Raw genomic sequence first — 19,013 nt, 5'->3', positions numbered from 1 at the left:
CGAGCAGTTGGACAGGTGTACCTAATAAAGTGGCCGGTGAGTGTATATATATATATATATATATATATATATATGTGTATATATATATATATATATACACAGTCCTATGAAAAAGTTTGGGCACCCCTATTAATCTTAATCATTTTTAGTTCTAAATATTTTTGTATTTGCAACAGCCATTTCAGTTTGATATATCTAATAACTGATGGACACAGTAATATTTCAGGATTGAAATGAGGTTTATTGTACTAACAGAAAATGCGCAATATGCATTAAACCAAAATTTGACCGGTGCAAAAGTATGGGCACCTCAACAGAAAAGTGACATTAATATTTAGTAGATCCTCCTTTTGCAAAGATAACAGCCTCTAGTCGCTTCCTGTAGCTTTTAATCAGTTCCTGGATCCTGGATAAAGGTATTTTGGACAAACAATTCAAGTTCAGTTAAGTTAGATGGTCGCCGAGCATGGACAGCCCGCTTCAAATCATCCCACAGATGTTCAATGATATTCAGGTCTGGGGACTGGGATGGCCATTCCAGAACATTGTAATTGTTCCTCTGCATGAATGCCTGAGGATTTGGAGTGGTGTTTTGGATCATTGTCTTGCTGAAATATCCATCCCCGGCGTAACTTCAACTTCGTCACTGATTCTTGAACATTATTCTCAAGAATCTGCTGATACTGAGTGGAATCCATGCGACCCTCAACTTTAACAAGATTCCCGATGCCGGCATTGGCCACACAGCCCCAAAGCATGATGGAACCTCCACCAAATTTTACAGTGGGTAGCATGTGTTTTTCTTGGAATGCTGTTTCTTTTTGGACGCCATGCATAACGCCTTTTTTTATAACCAAACAATTTTTGTTTCCAAAATGAAGCTGCCTTGACCAAATGTGCTTTTTCATACCTCAGGCAACTCTATTTGTGGCGTACGTGCAGAAACGGCTTCTTTCTCATCACTCTCCCATACAGCTTCTATTTGTGCAAAGTGCGCTGTATAGTTGACCGATGCACAGTGACACCATCTGCAGCAAGATGATGCTGCAGCTCTTTGGAGGTGGTCTGTGGATTGTCCTTGACTGTTCTCACCATTCTTCTTCTCTGCCTTTCTGATATTTTTCTTGGCCTGCCACTTCTGGGCTTAACAAGAACTGTCCCTGTGGTCTTCCATTTCCTTACTATGTTCCTCACAGTGGAAACTGACAGGTTAAATCTCTGAGACAGCTTTTTGTATCCTTCCGCTGAACAACTATGTTGAACAATCTTTGTTTTCAGATCATTTGAGAGTTGTTTTGAGTAGCCCATGATGCCACTCTTCAGAGGAGATTCAAATAGTAGAACAACTTGCAATTGGCCACCTTAAATACCTTTTCTCATGATTGGATACACCTGGCTATGAAGTTCAAAGCTCACTGAGGTTACAAAACCAATTTTGTGCTTCAGTAAGTCAGTAAAAAGTAGTTAGGAGTATTCAAATCAATAAAATGATAAGGGTGCCCATACTTTTGCACCGGTCAAATTTTGGTTTAATGCATATTGCGCATTTTCTGTTAGTACAATAAACCTCATTTCAATCCTGAAATATTACTGTGTCCATCAGTTATTAGATATATCAAACTGAAATGGCTGTTGCAAACACCAAAATATTTAGAACTAAAAAAGATTAAGATTAATAGGGGCGCCCAAACTTTTTCATAGGACTGTATATATATAACACTGATAAGTTGAGCTTCACATTATAATAAGAACCTTTTCCTATATTGGTATTTCATTTTTAATTTCTATATACAGTACATGAGTAGAGTAGATATAATTTAAATGATAGACAGTTATGTTTTGGGTACTTCTACTTGTAGTACTGCATTAATCATGGTATATATGCATCATACTCTACAATCAGTAAAGTTAGTAAACTGGGAACAGGTACAGGATAGTCATGTTATGAAGTACATTTGTTTTTCATTGTGTCTTTATAGGTAAGTGAAGATGGTTGTCAGCCAGCTTGTGAGTTTGTACGGCAGCTACTTGACCAAAAAAGAATATTTGATCCAACCACATTGAAATGGAAGACTATAGAGGGCATAATATACCTGGCAACATGGAACACAGCAAGAACCGGCAGTTCTCCAGAGTCAAGGCGTCTTCTCAGGCATTTCACTTCCTTTCGTTGCAAATACCCAAGGTTTGTAATTCCATTACTATTGTGTTTCATAGCTGTTATATAATTGGTTATGTCAAACAGATTTATTGTTCAATGCAATTAAAGGAGAACTACCAAAAATGTGTTATATACACGTTTTTAAAAACTTTTTCTGTCAGGTGCTTGGAGACTATGGGGCACATATAATATACCCTGTACACAGGGCAAGCATCAAAGAGTTGCTTTGCCTTTTCTTGTTATCTAAAACATCATGGAGAGGACAGAGTCTAAGTGGTCTGACACATTTGTTAGAATTTGCATCAGAAAATTGGCATAAATCGTGCGTAATTTTATTAAGAGGCTTGAGCCTTTCATATATTTTGCTTACTTGTATAGCACTGTCATATTCTGTTTGTCGTGGGTGGATATAGGTTTAATTTTTGCATCTTAATAATTTTGGGGAACTTTAGTCTGTCAAACTTCAGTTTAAAACTGGGGTATTAAACACCAGTCTTAAAGTGAAGCCTTAAAATTTATGGTGTGTGAGGGCAATTGATCTCATTCTGACCTGCTGCACACTACATGCATTACTGTGCTCTCCAAATGTCACAAGAGAACTTCTTGCAGAAACTCCTTGAACTCCCATGGAGGGGGGATGAATGCTCTCTGCCAGAGGAGCTCAAACTCCTACATTATGTCTAAAAACTTGTAATTACATCCCCCCACCCGTCACATTCAGGGATAGTGCTGTCTCATGTGGCACTGAAGAATAATAGGATAAAAAACATGCATACGTCTGATCACAGTAGACAGGAAGTTGAACTGCAGGGAAATAAGTGCAATATACAGATGTAGCAAAGTTTAAAGGGGTTTTCCGAGCAGAAAATCTTTTTTTTTTTTTTTTTTTTTTAGAAAGGTCTGTTAGCGCTAGTAATGGGTTAATAATAAGTACACCCGTATACCTTTAGCAGTTATTGGAGTGATTTCTGGGTGTCTCTGGCAGCTGCTGGCATCCTCTGCCTTTGTTTACCTGGTGTAACTACTTGCTGCGCAGCTTCTTGTGTATCTGCTATGCTAGCTCCCTCTCATTCAGCCCCCCTCCTCTCTCACTCCATTACACTCCCTCTCCCTGTCTCACTAAACTAGTGATCCCGCCCATTACTAACCCCTCCCTCCCTTCCCGCATCTCCCTAGCTAACCGATTCCGCCCACTACTAGCAGAAAGGAAGAGGGGAGGAGACACAGGAAGGCTTAGTAAATATTGAAGGGAATGGGGGTGGGGGAGATTTATAGTGATGTTCCATTTTGGAAGCGGTGAAAGAGAACATCACTGTATTATCAGAAAGTGTCCCTGGGGCGGTCACATGACCGCACCAGGGATTTGGGTAATTACAGTCATAAAGGCGTTCCTGACACTCTGTCAGGAACGTCCTTCTTCACAGCAGCGCCTATAGCGCTGTACTGTAAGACCGGGAAGGTACGCCCTCTCCTCTCCTGATAGTGCTCGTCTATGGACGAGTACTGTGAGCAGAGGGTGGAGGTGTTCCTCCCCGCTCACACAGTACAGCGCTATGGGTGCTGCTGTGGAGAAGAATGTTCCTGACAGACTGTCAGGAATGCCCTTCTGACTGTGAAGAGCTACGGTACCATAACCGATAGCTCTTTACCCGGGGCACAGATCGTGAAAGCCGACAGTACACTGAATTCAGCGTACTGTCGGCTTTCCAGCAGTATATAGAACTGCCTGTGCCCCAAACCATGAAAGGTCCTCTTTAAAGTAAATTAGAAGTTAGGAATGGGAGAAGGTTTAGTTTCAAGGTTAATTCTTAGTTTATTCTGGACAGCCCCTTTAACATTACACTTAACACATTAACTACAGTGTACCACTGTGGCTTTTGTTGCATTCTGTGACAAGAGATCGTGTTGCAGCTTGGTATAAGTGTGATGTTAGTCTTATTTAATGTACAAATGTAGCAGAGTGTTAAAACCACTCAAAGAGGGGCAGTGATGGAAAAAGGTATTTTCACTGGAGTTCTTCTTTAATACATCTTCCCCATATCCACTATCAGTAACAGCATCAGTAATCCATGATTATGGACAATTGTGCATAATATATTCACTAAGCTGATTGTTCAGCATATTGTATTATTAAATAGAATTTAGGTATATTAGAGATGTGAAGACAGTGGTGGATTGATTTGTCTTATGTTTCATTCTTTTAGTCAAAGTGAACAGCTTGGGATATTCAGCAGCATACTGAATGCTCACTTTGTGCCAAGAGTGACAGAACACAAGGTACCTGTCTCCTCTTCTTCATTAGTGGAACGTTAAGGAAAATGAACAGTGTCGCCGACGCTCAGCTAATTGTCTGTTCATTGTAAGCTTGTAGCGTACCAGTTATTAGTTAATGGCCTGTCATAATGAAATAATTGCAGCGCTTCACAAGTGGCTGTAAAATTTAGTGACACATTTAGGATTAACCACAATCCAAGTACGCTTTAAAAGAAACAATTTAATATCTATACATCAAGCAAAGACAATTAAAGAGAAATCTCATGGCTGCCAGTGTCCTTTTGTGGCTTGTCTCATTGCTTTATTTTTATCATCAGGAAGTCATTTTTATTAGCCACTAGTCAATTCGCTAATTGCCATAATCCTCTTATCAGCATTTCACTTTCTACAGTTCTTTAAGTAGGTTCGAATTGTTGGAAGTAGCCATTGATTTGCATCCTTGTCAGGGCTGGCATTGACCCATCTTTCTGTGATTTCAGGCTGGCAGTACCGGTGCTATGTCTACTGAACACCTCCAGGAATTAATTATAGATATCACCAAAGTTTCAATAGAACTACAAGAAAGACTCAGGACTGTGTTCTTGGGGACGTCTCAGCGCTGTCACTACATATTTACGCTACGAGACCTTGCAAAAATATTCAGGTAACGGAGAGGAAAAGATGTTATATGTGGGTTGGACTCATTTGAAAGGATCATTAGTTCACTTCTATGAACAGTTATTGCTGTGTCAGCTCTTTGTGCTGCTTGTAAAAACTGTTTAAGAAGTGCTCGATGACGGCATGTCATGGTACACCGTGGTACATAAAGGTAAGAGATGCCAGCCTCAGTATAAGTGATAAAGTCAGTCCCATGGCTATATGTGACAATTACTAGAAAAGGCTGACGTGAGCTTGTCTGTCCTATTCTCCTCTGTATTTCAGTGCAATGATCAATCACTAGGATTTTGAGATGAACATGCAGTTTCTGCCCTTGTTAGTTTAGGTCTGTCCAAATGTCCTTGTTTCATTGCCGAGCTTTCAGCCCTTTTGTGCAGGAATGATGAGCTCATGTATATTTTCATTGTTGTAACTAGGAATAGACTTCCTCAAGTACTTTTTGCAGTCATTACGAAAATACATTATGTTTTACTTGTGCTCATGATGAAAAAAAAATATTTTTGTTTTTCTGTAAGGTGTTTACATCTTTTATTGTACAACAGGTGAACAAAAACAAAGAAAATTTATAGGGGTTGATTTATGAAGACTGGTGTGACATTGAAGTTTGCCCTGCTGATGCAGTGGGTATGAAAAATCTACCCCCATGTACTTAAACAGAAATCTATGCCACTATATGTAGCTCTATGGCATCATTTATGCCAGAAAACTAGCATGCAAGGTAGAAAATATGGTGGGATGATGCCCCCTCCCACCATGCCCCTTTAAGGAATGTGGGGTGCAGTAGCAAAACTAAAAACTTGCTATTTTTCCACAAAAAGTCAATTTTTTTCATGGCTTGTATACCAGCTTTCTAGCACACAAGTCATGCATGTTGTTGCAAGTCCTATTAATTCTACCCAAGCTTAACTTCCAGTCTGTGAGTGAGTTTACTTATCAATGAGTAATTGTAGTAGATACACAGTCCAGTCATATTAATGTGACCACTGCCTACTTTTGACGTCAACGTTAAATCACCAATCGCAGAAGGCACGTGTCATCAGCCATATGGGTGACTCATCACTGTGGAAGGCACGATGGATCAACACAAGTATGCATCTATCCTTGCAGACCATGTTCACTCCTACATGCGAAATGTTTTTCCTCAGGATGATGGCATCTACCAGCAGGACAATGCAACGTGTCATAAAGCCCGCAGTGTATGTGCGTGGTTCGAGGAGCACCAGGATTAGTTTACCGTACTCCCTTGGCCAGAAAATTCCCCAGACTTGAACCCAATCGAGAATATGTGGGACCACCTTGATCAGGTTATTTGCGCTATGGATGCTCAACCGCATAACCTAGCGCAGCTGGCCACGGCACTGTAGTCGGCATGGCTCAACATTCCAGTGAACATCATCACAACATCTCCTCTCTTCCTGTACGTCTCGCAGCGGTCTGCTCTGCGAAAGGTGATCATTCTGGACTTTGACACGTGGTCACATTAATGTGACCGGACTGAGTATTTATCAAAACTATGCAAAGGAAAAGTACTGTTGTTGCCTATGGCAACCAATTAAGTTGATATCTTTTTTTATTGAAACACCTCTAAAATATAAAGGGAGTGATCATTTTGGTTACTTTAAGCAATTACTCCATATTTCCTTTGCACTTTCTTTAATAAATCTCTTTATTTTGCTTGCACATGGAGTTTACTGGGGTGTTCTCGACACCCAAGTAATTGCATCATTAGTGCACCCGGCTAGACTTCATCTTTGTTATAGGCTTCCAAAAGTTATATTCTATACTAGAGATGAGAGAACAATGAAATGTTTGAAGTTCGATTCTAGTAACCGCTCAATACTCGACTGTTCGATTGAACATCGAACCCCATTATAGTCTGTGGGGAAAAAATACTCGTTTAGGGGGAAAACAATATTCGAGTCAGGAGGGTCACCAAGTCCACTATGACACCTCAGAAAATGATGACAACACCTCTGCAATGCAACTGGGACAGCGGGGGAAGCATGCCTGGGGGCATCTAACAAGCCCAAGTCACAGTTTTACCCCACCATCACAGCCTATCAACTACACACTTTCCACACTCAAAAAATCCACTATGAAAGTGGAAAAATACCTGGAAACCTTCTTTCCTCCCCAATTGGATGGACACAAACCCAAATTTTACTCTAATGAAACCTTAACAAGCACCCCTTTAAATCACGTTGCCCATGACAACCACAGATGGAATAGGCAATGGGAAATCCAACAGTACCCACCCTTAACTGTCATTGTGGATATGTGTGTGTATGTGTAATGTGGTAAGACCTTCCAAAATTCACTTTCCTGGCCCTTAATGTGAGCCCTTCCAAATTAAGTTAGAGGCCCATAAACTGAGTTACCAGCAGAGATTGAGGCCCTTTAGGTGACTTCAGCCTCTTACCAGCAGAGATTATGCCCTTTAGGTGACTTCAGCCTCTTACCAGCAGAGTTTTAGGCCCTTTAACTTAGTTGAGCCTTGCACCAGCAGTGTTTTTGGCCCTTGGAGTGAGTTGAGCCTCTAACCAGCAGAGTTTTGTGAAATGAGGGTGGATTCAGCCTCTAACCAGCAGAGTTTGGGGAAATCAGGGTGGATTCAGCCTCTAACCAGCAGAGTTTGGGGAAATCAGGGTGGATTCAGCATCTAACCAGCAGAGTTTGGGGAAATCAGGGTGGATTCAATCTCTAACCAGCAGAGTTTGGGGAAATCAGGGTGGATTCAGCCTCTAACCAGCAGAGTTTGGGGAAATCAGGGTGGATTCAGCATCTAACCAGCAGAGTTTGGGGAAATCAGGGTGGATTCAATCTCTAACCAGCAGAGTTTGAGGAAATCAGTGTGGATTGAGCCTAGAAGGATCAGAATTGTGCAACGCAGATGGTGGAGGAATATGAGGAGGAATTGTAGAGGTTGAGCGCAGACATGACAATTCATGTTGGGGTGCTTGACACTGGTGGGCACGAAAATGATGGGTCTATCCAGTGTCTGTTCATTTTTATGAAAGTCAGCTGCGGCCGCACTGAAAACCTTTTCAGATAGCACACTAGCGGCAGGACAGGACAGCACCTCCAAGGCGTATAGGGCAAGTTCAAGCCACAGGTCCAACTTCGACACCCAATACGTGTAGGGCGCAGATGGATCGGAGAGGACAGGGCTTTGTTCAGACAGGTATTCCCGCAATATGCGCCTATACTTTTCCCGCCTGGTGAAACTAGACTCCTCAGTGGCGGGAGTTTGGCGAGGGGGTACCTTTAACGTGTCCCAGAGCTTAGACAGTGTATCCCTTGTGGTTGTGGACCGGACTTGTTCGCCTCATGGAGGAACTGTCCTCTCTGCCACCAACGACACTTGATGGAAACATCTCTATCATGTTCTGCACCAATTCCTTGTGGCAGTCATTAATGCGATTGGCCCTCCCCTCTACCGGAATAAAAAACGAGATGTTATTTTTATACCGGGGGGTCAAGGATTGCAAATATTCAGTATTGGTTGCTCTCCATTATTTTGACTACGCGCTTGTCACTCAGCCATGTATGCCAGAGTGTTACTTGGCATGACTTCGCTGCCCCCACCGGAAAGGTCACTCTCAATTTCCTCCTCTTCCTCCTCCTCCTCCCTTTCACCCCATCCGCGCTGCAAGAATGGGACACATTGAACTTCCCCGGTAGCCTCCTGTGTCACAATCATATCATCTGCCACGTCTTCATCCTCCTCCGTTATTAAATGCTGTGAAGTGGACAGGTGTGTGGAACTACTCTCCTGCTGTGACAGTTCTGCTGCTGTCCCTGACTCCTCAGTGTGATCTGCGTTATCCCTGATGGCAATGAAGGATTCTCGCATGACACACTAGAGCGGGATTGTTACACTCACTAGTGCGTCGTCACAGCTGACCCTCTTGGTGGACTCCTCAAACACCCGTAGGATTTCACATAGGTCTCCCATCCATGGCTTCACTGCAACCTTGCTCCCCAGCAGCATTCCCATGCCCCCGGCCTCGCCCACGGCCTCGTTCAAGTCCCTTACCGGTGGCCTTGCGCATTTTTAGATGGTTTGGTGGGTACACATCGTGACAACCTGGATGAAATGTGTATAGCTTGAAAATTAGAATGTATATCCCACAGATTTTTTTGTGGGTACACACCGTGACAACCTGGATGAAGCGTATATAGCCTGAGAATTAGAATGTATATCCCACTGATTTTTTGTGGGTACACACTGTGACAACCTGGATGAAGTGTCTATAGCCTGAGAATTAGAATGTATATCCCACTGATTTTTTGTGGGTACATACTGTGACAACCTGGATGAAGCGTATATATTGTATATGGGCTGAGAATTTCAGTGTATACCCCTTAGTTTCAGGGGGGGGGGGGGACACTGTTGAACCCTGGATTAAGCGTGTATAGGGTATATGGGCATACAGTTTCAGTGTATCCCACTTAGCTTAATCCCCACCACGGAAAGCTGGGTTGCGCAGATACAGCCTGGATTAATTGCTGTGAATCCCACTTTGGCGTTTGTGGGTAGACACTGTGCCAAGCTTGTTTCAGCTTCTCCATCTAGTGTAGCTCTTAAAAGAGCTGTTGTGGTTCTTCTTCTTTGCTATTCCTGCCTAGCAGAATCTAAAACCTAACTATCCCTCAGCAGATGTCTGTCTCTAACTAAGTGCAAGCACAGAATGAATCGGAGATGATGCCGCCTCTTCGTTTGAATCTGAGGTCACATGTCCTCGGCAGCCAATGGCTTTTTCCTAGTTTTTTCAATGCCTCCGTTGTCATGGTTCCTGTCCCACCTCCCCTGCGCTGTTATTGGTGCAGAAAATGAGCCAGGGAAGGTGGGAGGGGAATCGAACTGTAAGTGCATTTTCAACATGGTGTACGTATGGAATCGAACAGTGCGAACAGCGTGATGTCCGATCGAACATGTACTCGATCGAACGCTGTTCGCTCATCTCTACTCTATACTCATATATATTCTCCCATCTGTCTTTGTTCTCTGTTTTCTATCTGTCTGTCTATCTATTAATATGATCAATTTTAGTTGTATACTTTTGGATACCATGAGAGATTTTTTTTTTTTTTTTACATTCCTCACCCAGTTGTAACACAAATTAAGTTTATAAATTTTGCTGGTATGACTATTGAAATAATTTTATACTATAATAATGTTCTTTTCCTCAAAATTGAAGACTTGGAATTTCATGATATATAGTAAATTAACTGAATAAGAAATACACAAAATCACATGTTTATTTTACAGGAATATCTGTCTGTCTCTGGATGGAAGGACTACCCATGAAAAGCTCCTAAGACTTTGGAGACATGAGTGTGACTGGGTGTATGGTCACAGGATGTCTAGCGCAGTGGATTATGGAAGATATGTGCAAGAGCTGATTATAGCAGTACAGAAGGTTTTTATGAATGAAGAGGAGGTAAAGCAATTTCATTGTTATTTCTTTTTGGGAAAGAATTTTAAGATATATATAAATTTGTGTAGTGAATTTTTAAAGGATCCTTTAGCCAGGGAGACAGTTTTGACATATCAGCAATCTTAGGTTTAGCAAAGCAATATGTTTGACTTATTTTATGTCTATATAACGATATATTGGTTCCTGAAGACAAATAAATAGGTAAATTAAGCAATGTATTTCATTGTGTCATTAATTTGGTGATTTCCAGGTATGAGCACCTTGAGTCTATTAAAGGGATTCTATCATTGGGAAAAGTCATTTTTAGCTAAGCACATACTTGCATAGCCTTTAGAAAGGCTGTTTCACACCTACCTTTTGTACGTATCAGTAGTTTTTGAATAAGTTTGTTTTTATTTTTATGCTAATTAGCCTTCTCCGTGCACCGGAAGTGTCTGTGATCACAGTCTGCTCTATGTGTATGAGAGCAGAGAGATGAGTTATCAGCACAGCAGCCTCTGCTCTACATACACATAGAGAATAGAAGGTGCACAATGAGACTTCCGGGAGCACGGAGAAGGCTAATTAGTAGAGATGAGCGAGTAGTGTTCGATCGAGTAGGTGTTCGATTGAATACTACGGTATTCGAGATACTCGTACTCGATCGAATACTACTAGCTGTTCGAAGTTTATGCTATACATTCTGCCAATCAACGCTGGTTCTTCTCTTACCTTTAGAAGTCTTCTCCGTGCAGCGTCCCCGCGGCGTCTTCCGGCTGGAATTCACTTTGCCTAGGCATCCGGCCTAGGCAGGGCTGACTGCACATGCGCGGACATGCCCTTGCATGCGCAGTCGGCTCTGCTCCGGCGTCGGGCCGGGCAGAACTGACCGCGCATGCGCAGTCGGCTCTGCCTAGGCCCCGATGCCTAGGCAGAGTGAATTCCAGCCGGAAGACGTCGCGGGGGCGCTGCGCCGGGAGAAGACTTCAAGGAGAATCCAGCCCGACCGTCACTCGTGGACTTGGTAAGTATCATTTTATCGAATGTTGCCTACCCCTGAAACGAGCATTTCCCCCCATAGAATATAATGGGGTTCGAAATCCATTCGAACAGTCGAACAGTGTGCGACTGTTCGAATTGGATTTCGAACCTCGGACATTTTAGTGTTCGCTCATCTCTACTAATTAGCATGTGAATAAAAACAGACTTATTGAAAAAGGGTCATTTACATACAGAGGTCATTTACATACAAAAGGTATTTGTGGAATAGCCTTTCTAAAGGCTATGCAAGTATATGCTTAGCTAAAAATGACTGTTCCCAATGGTAGAGCCCCTTTAATGCTTTAATATCTTCAGCAGTTTTATCATTGATATTAGAAACAAACGCAGCCTATTAAAGGGGTTATCCATTTTGTAATATTGATGGCCTATGCTTAGGATAGGTCATCAATATTAGATCTATCAGGATCTGACATTCAGGTCCTTCTGCAGATCAGGGCTCTGGGCCAGCATGGCTTTTGATAATATTTACATGCTGGGAGCCATGCTGCTCACTCACTGTACAAAGTGTAGGTACTGCTTCACTGTCCCATTGAAGTCCTTAGGGCAATTCTGCCTAAAGCCGCTGCCTCTATGTTTTGTACAGAATGTGAGTAGCATGGCTTCTAAAATGTAAAACAGTACAGAGAACTGCACTATCCTGAAGCAACTGATCTGCGGGGTCATGCACGTCAAATCAATGATTTCTGTTAGCAGTAGCGTAACTACCAAGGTACTACCAAAGTAGCGTTACTTTCCTTTCCGGGCTCCAGACAGACTTCAGGCCTACTTCTGTGATGTCCCTGGCGTCACATGACCGGGGCCTGTGTTCTGGGTCATGTGACATCCCGGACGTCATTGAAGAAGGCTGACACCACCGAGGAGTGCAGCAGAGCCAGGGAGAGATAAGTAACAGTGTTTTTTATGTTTGTATTCCCCCTCGGTCTCCGATTATTATACTCTGGGGTCTGAAAAGACCCCACAGTATAATAATTGTTCATGGGTGTCCACAGTGGGGCATAATACTTTGTTCAGGGGCCACTATGGGGCATAATACTGTGTGCAGGGGCAACTATGGGGAATAATACTGTGTGCAGGGGCAACTATGGGGCATAATACTGTGTGCAAGGGCCACTATGGGGCATAATACTGTTTGCAGGGGCCACTATGGGGCATAATACTGTGTGCAGGGGCCACTATGGGGGATAATACTGTGTTCAGGGGCTACTATGGGACATAATAGTGCGCACAGGAATGTGGAGGGAGAGGGAGAGGTCGATCAGGGTCTTCAGCGTCGGTCAGGGAGGCCCCATGTCAAAAGTTCGCCATGGGGCCCTGCCATTTGTAGTTACTCCACTGTCTGTTGGGTTTCCATCATGTTGTCCATCATTTACCAGATCTCAGTTCAGTAAAAATAATTGATGTATATAATAAAATAGCTTGAAAAAATGTAGAACAAAAATGAAATACTGTATATAATGAAAGTATATCCTTTGCTAAATTTCTTATTGCAATGTCATTCAGGTACAGATCATCCTAAGTATTCAGCAGCCCCTATTCAGTAACATCATGGAGGATGAAGGTGGGCTGATCACTACTGTAGCCAGACAGCAGGACACAAATTTGTTGAAGCGGAGTGATAAGGCCGGCAGCGCCAGTCATGTCCTAGATGGGTACCAGCAAACGTTTGATTTAGTCCATGTGAAGCAGCTGTTAACAGAAGCGCTGAGAGAATACAACAAAGTGAATCCCAGATTGAGCATCACATTTTATCAGGTTGGTTGCTGTGACTTGTTCAGCTGTCATTCAAAGCCTGCTTCATAAATTATTAAGGAGATCATTGTGTGCTCACTGAACAGAACACCGAACTTGAGCAAAAGACATATTGATCTATTTCTCTTACAAAAATCCTTTGTTAAATGAATTAACTTGTTGGAAAGAACAGGCTCATTTCAGAAGGATTTGCTGTTCCTGTCTATTAATCTTTAAAATGGCGGTAATTGATGCATGCTCTTTTATGTCTGTATTTGATATCGCTGTGCCTTCCTATAGATTTATATCTGAGCCACAGGATCTCTGTTATGTCTGTTATTTCAAGACATTCTCTATAGTGTGCCATTTTAATATTCATTTCTTCAGATGGACAGATGGAACCTGCACACTGTACTAATAAAGGTGGTAAGGCAGTTCTTATTTCTCTGCCAGTAGGTAAGATGGTCGATAACGTGTTAGGGAATAATGAAAAGTACCCTCATCTAGTAAAATCTTCTGTGAAATTACTTTAAGAGTTTGTATTGACACAATATTTCAATATTTTCTGCTGGCTCAGTCCTAGAACAAAATATTGAATGATAAAGAGACATGATATATGCATTTTTCTTCTCAGTCAATTGTTATATTTGGCTAGCATATAGATTTTTTAGAGAAAACATATTCTGTAAGGGATAGTGACTATTTCCTGGCTAGTTCTTAGATCAGATGTGAAATCTTGATCTTTGATGTGAATATACAGTATTCAGAGCTCTAATCAGAGGCAGACAGTGTCAGAACTCAGAATCACACCCCTTTCCTGCTCCTGCCTGACACCGTCCTTTTGATAATAAAGAGTCTATCTTAGGCACGAAAACTAACAGCATTGTATGTTCTAGAATGGTGTCAAGCTCAGTGGAGCAGCCCCTATTAATTGATTGAAAAGAGATGTAATGCTTGGTTCACATCTGCGTTGGTATTCTGTCCGGGGAAGTCCACATGGGACCCACTGAATGGAATACCAAACGCAACTGCAAGCGGTGTGCAGTGAAAGCACACAGACCCCATAGACAATAATGGGGTACGAGTGCTTGCCGCGTGTTGCCCACACGAATCATCCGGACAGGAAAGTAGATTGTGAACTACTTTCCTGTCTGCATGATCCCTGCGGAGATCTGGCGGCAAGCACACGGAACCCATTATAGTCTATGGGGTCCATGTGCTTTCACTGCACACCACTTGCAGTTGCGTTTGGTATTCCATTCAGTGGGTCCCATGTGGACTTACCCGGACGGAATACCAACGCAGATGTGAACGAGGCCTTAGAGGTGGTGAAAGGTACTCTTTAAACAAGCCTGTATTATGTAAAGAGGGACTTCACTTTCCTTTTGTCTAGTAGGTAGTTTTGCTTTTTAATAACAGATATAACAGACATGTTCTGTTGATTGAGTTTTTATATATAATGCACAGAACTTATGCACAGCCTAAATATAAAGCAAATAAACATGGAAGAACTGTTGATGTTTTGATTGTTCTTTATCATGTGGTCAAGATCGCTTCATTTGACTTGACAGAATTATTTTGTTTGTTTATAGTGTGCAATTAATCTTCTGTGCCGTATGGCTCGTAATCTTTGGAATTCCCATGAAAGTGCACATACATTACTTTGCGGAGAGGGCTGTCCACGGTATAGCTCTGCACTTGTCCAACTTGCAGGACACCTGTCAGGATTCAATACAGTCCATTTTGGATCACACTCTAAAATGGAGGATGAGGAACAAAGAAGCAAAGCGCTCAAATCTCAACTTGTTGATTGTTACATGAAGGCTGGATTAAAGGTGAGATACACTTTAGAAATAAAATTAATTGATTGTAATTAGTTAGGGGGTGGTCATATTACTATTGTGAGAATCTATGATAATTAAAGGGGTATGTGCAGCTCCATCTATAAAAAGCTGAGATGAAAAATCCCTTTAAGTTGTCAATACTGTTACCCTTTAATTGACATAAATACATTGACTAGCGGTCAGTTCACACTAGCGTTCAGAGACTTTCTCCCCCATTCAACATATGTTGACCCAAAGAATGGAAACCCAAATACTAGTATGAACCTCGTGTAAAATGGAAAAAAGTTTGTCCTGTCATTTATATGTGTACCAAAGAGCTCCCTTTTCTTAGCTAGAAAATTAATTCTATAATGTCTAAGAAAAGGTGCTTAAATAAGCATGAAAATTACACATGCACGTTTGGGCAAAGGCCACACGGAGTGCCCTGCAGCAAAAAAAGCACTGTGGGAAAGACCGTGGTGGCAATGCATCGTGGTTTTTCTTGCATTGCTTTTCACAGAAGGTCCTCTGTGAACTTTCTGCTTCCATAACACCTAAAGGGAAACTGCTGGTGTTTCCATAGGTATAATTAACATGCTGCGATTTCCAAAATCCCAACACTTTTGGAAATCGCAGTGTGCCCACTGTGAGTATTTTTCCGCAAGGTGTAGATAGGTTTCTCTGTAAACTGCCCTGTGATTTCCTGCATTTTTTTTATTCTGCTTCATCCTTTACAGGTAAAATACATCGTTTTGCAGCCTTATTCAGAATTGCATGACTAGTTTAATCTGCACCTCACTCTCAACATCTGAACATACCCTAATGTAGAAAGTTTTGTGTGGTCTAATATTTATATCTAAATGATTAATATTTCCAGGGAAAGAAGATACTCCTACTTCTTGCAGAAGAACAAATAGATGCTACAGCACTAGTACATGTAACAGAATTTGTCGTTTTTGGATCTGTATCCCATCTATTTACACTAGAACAACAGGCAACAATAACCAGTGCTATGAGAAGTGAGGTATGATCCATCAAAAAAATAACATAAACATAATAAATGTAAATACCACGCTGTTGATCCATCACAAAATCCATTTCCGAGAATGAAAGTTGCGGCGTAATTTGTACAAGCAAAAAAAAATTGGAAATGAAATTTGCTTCGGAATCACAAGTGGAATTAGCAAATTCTGCACCAACCAAGCAAAATTTTTAGGAGGAATCCACCTGAAGATCAAACATAAGAGTCAGTGCATACAGAGTTTTTTTGGCGCTGATTTTGACCCTGAATCTGCCTCAAAATCAGTCTAAAAAAAAGCCTACCAATATAGTTCTATTGGAGGCTTTTTTTGGAGGCTGATTTTGTGGTGGATTCAGCGTCAAAATCAGCGCCAAAAACTCTGTGTGCACTGACCCTAAACCCTTATTTCTGTTAGCTGAAAAAAATCAGCGGAAGGAAAAATTATACTCCAAATTCCACCTGAAATCTACTTCCCTTTCATTTCAATGGGAGGAAGATTTCAGGAGGAATTTGTAGCTGATTTTGAAACAGATTCCACCTCAAATCCAATTCCAAACGTAGCCACTTAAGCATATACTGTCTGACAGACAGTGTGAACTTGGACAAGAAACTCTTAAAATTTTCCAAATCTTTCTCAGCGACTGATGCAGGATGATAAATCTAGTAATTTTTTAGACTGTATATATGATCTATCATTTGGCTTAGTTTTTCCCCAAAAATTATTATTTATTATTTTGGTCACAGTCTACAGTCCGAACTGTATGGCCAAGCTTTATGGGAGATTACTTAAAGTGTAACTAATCTTTAATAATTTTTTTATAAATTTCCCTGCAGCATTGGTGATAGTGTTAAAAATTGAATGTGTTTACCTGATTTTGCATCCTTCCGGATGAAAAATGCAGATGAACAACTTCTCCCAGCTCTGCTATATGTTTACTTCTTTTTGTTGCCAAGAGAAATCCATAGACAGTCTGTGTCCACTGTGTGTATGGATAAAACTATCCTGGAGTATGGGTAGGCAGTAACTAAATAGTTCATGCTCTTGAGACAGGGCACATAGTCCATTATCCATTGATTGGATAGCACCCGGAAAGGTATGACAAAGTATGTCAGGGGAGAGTAAGGAGACTGCGTGGATCAGGCAGCACCGAGAGGGGCATGATAGAGTATGTGAAGAGTGAATGAGAAGACGGCATGATTGTGTGTTGAAAACACTGTAAGGCCGTGGCTCAATGTGGTGCAAACACTGCAGTTTGGACATGAAAAACACCACAGTAAAAAAAGGCGGCATTTTAGCGAATCCCATCCTTTCATTGCATAAAAATTTGCTCAGCGGAAAAGATGCGATTTCCAAAACCATCACCATTAATAAATAGGTGGGCTCTGTGCAAAGTGAGCCCCCCATCACCAGTACTTAAATACCTGACCTGCACAAATTGTAATGCTACCTCAATGTCCTCTGTATAGTATAACACCCCTTTGTAAAATGTTTCCCTAGTGGCCCCATACAATATATGGTAATATGCCCTTCCAGGTAAGCCCTGACATTTTCATGTGCCCCTCCAGGTTACCTACACAGATTCATGTCTCTTTACCCCCCTGGTTACCCCCACAGTGTCATGTGCCTCCCCCAAATTGCCCCCACACTATCATGTCCCCACAACCCCAAGGTTGCCCCAACAGTATCTCCCCGCATTGTCGTGTTACCCTTGGGTTGCCCCCATAGTTTCATGTTCCCCCTCAGGTTGCCCTCAAAATGTCATGTCCACCCAGATTGATCCTCTCCCAGTTTGCCCATCCCTCTTTTCCCTGTTCACTCCTCTCTGGTCTGGAGTCTTCAAGAAGCAACAGGTGCAATATAAGTGACATCCCTACATCACACCTCCTGCTCCCAGGAAACTGGGAGCAAAGACTGCAGCTGAGTGGGCAGACTGCTCCCTACTTCATCACTGTCTTCAACTCCTGGATCCACTGCCCCAGATAGCATAACAGCAAATGCAAGATTGTCCTACTGTTCAAAGGGGCCCCTACTAACATGGGGCACAGTGCAAGAGCACTATTGGCCCTATAGTTAAAACAGGAATAATGAAAGCAGAAAAACTTTCTGGGAAAAAAACACAATTTGTTGCCGCCACATTTTTTCCTGAAGTATTTTTCTGTGGCCCACTACATCGGGCCTCAGCCTAAAGATAGTCTGGTAGTAGGATTATTTTTCCAATAAAATGATGGCTCTGGCTGTGTTTGCAGGATATCTCTGATGTATGGGCAGAAAAAAATATCACACATACAGTACTGGAAAACATCAGACTTTATAAACCAAACCTCCAGAAAGCTGTTAAGCAGAATGTGGGAAAGAAAAGATGTGGACCATTGAGGAGAACAAAAACATGCAAAAATTGCCATTTTCTGTATATGAAAAGTAACAGAAATTAATGTTAGTTGATAGAGTGGCATTATAGGATTGTGTATTTATTTTTTTTTATCCAAAAGTATAGTTACACTTTAAGATTATTTTATACATCTTCCATGAAATCAAGAGTAAATCCATAGGCAGTAACTAAATTTTCTTTTGTAGGGGGCCACACGGAGGCTCAGTGGTTAGCACTGTAGCTTTGCAGCGCTGGAGTCCTGGTGCTCAAATCCCGCCAAGGGCAAAAAACCATCTGCAAGGAGTTTGTATGTTCTCCCCGTGTTTGCATGGATTTCCATCCCATATTCCAAAGACATACTGATAGGGAAAACATGTACATTGTGAGCTCTATGTGGGGTTCACAATCTACATTAAAAAAAATAAATAAAATAAATTCCCTTTTGTAGGCCCTAAATGTATCACTTAACTGTATAAGAATGTGAAGAGAAGCAGAGGA

General features: G+C 41.7%; 1 protein-coding gene across 1 annotated transcript in view; it reads left to right on the top strand.

The window, feature by feature from the left end:
* The window catches only part of LOC142194092 (uncharacterized), a 412,519-nt gene that overhangs the window by 213,760 nt on the left and 179,746 nt on the right, over positions 1-19,013 (top strand). Inside the window, exons 58-64 of the mRNA XM_075263119.1 lie at positions 1,980-2,185; positions 4,366-4,438; positions 4,915-5,078; positions 10,365-10,536; positions 13,075-13,326; positions 14,895-15,137; positions 16,003-16,149. Coding sequence (XP_075119220.1) covers positions 1,980-2,185; positions 4,366-4,438; positions 4,915-5,078; positions 10,365-10,536; positions 13,075-13,326; positions 14,895-15,137; positions 16,003-16,149 — 1,257 coding nt within the window. The remainder of the gene's footprint in view (positions 1-1,979; positions 2,186-4,365; positions 4,439-4,914; positions 5,079-10,364; positions 10,537-13,074; positions 13,327-14,894; positions 15,138-16,002; positions 16,150-19,013) is intronic.

This window comes from Leptodactylus fuscus, chromosome 2, assembly GCF_031893055.1.
Source record: "Leptodactylus fuscus isolate aLepFus1 chromosome 2, aLepFus1.hap2, whole genome shotgun sequence".
NCBI lineage: Eukaryota > Metazoa > Chordata > Amphibia > Anura > Leptodactylidae > Leptodactylus > Leptodactylus fuscus.
Note: the sequence above shows the minus strand (reverse complement) of the source record. Positions and strands in the feature narration are given on the sequence as shown.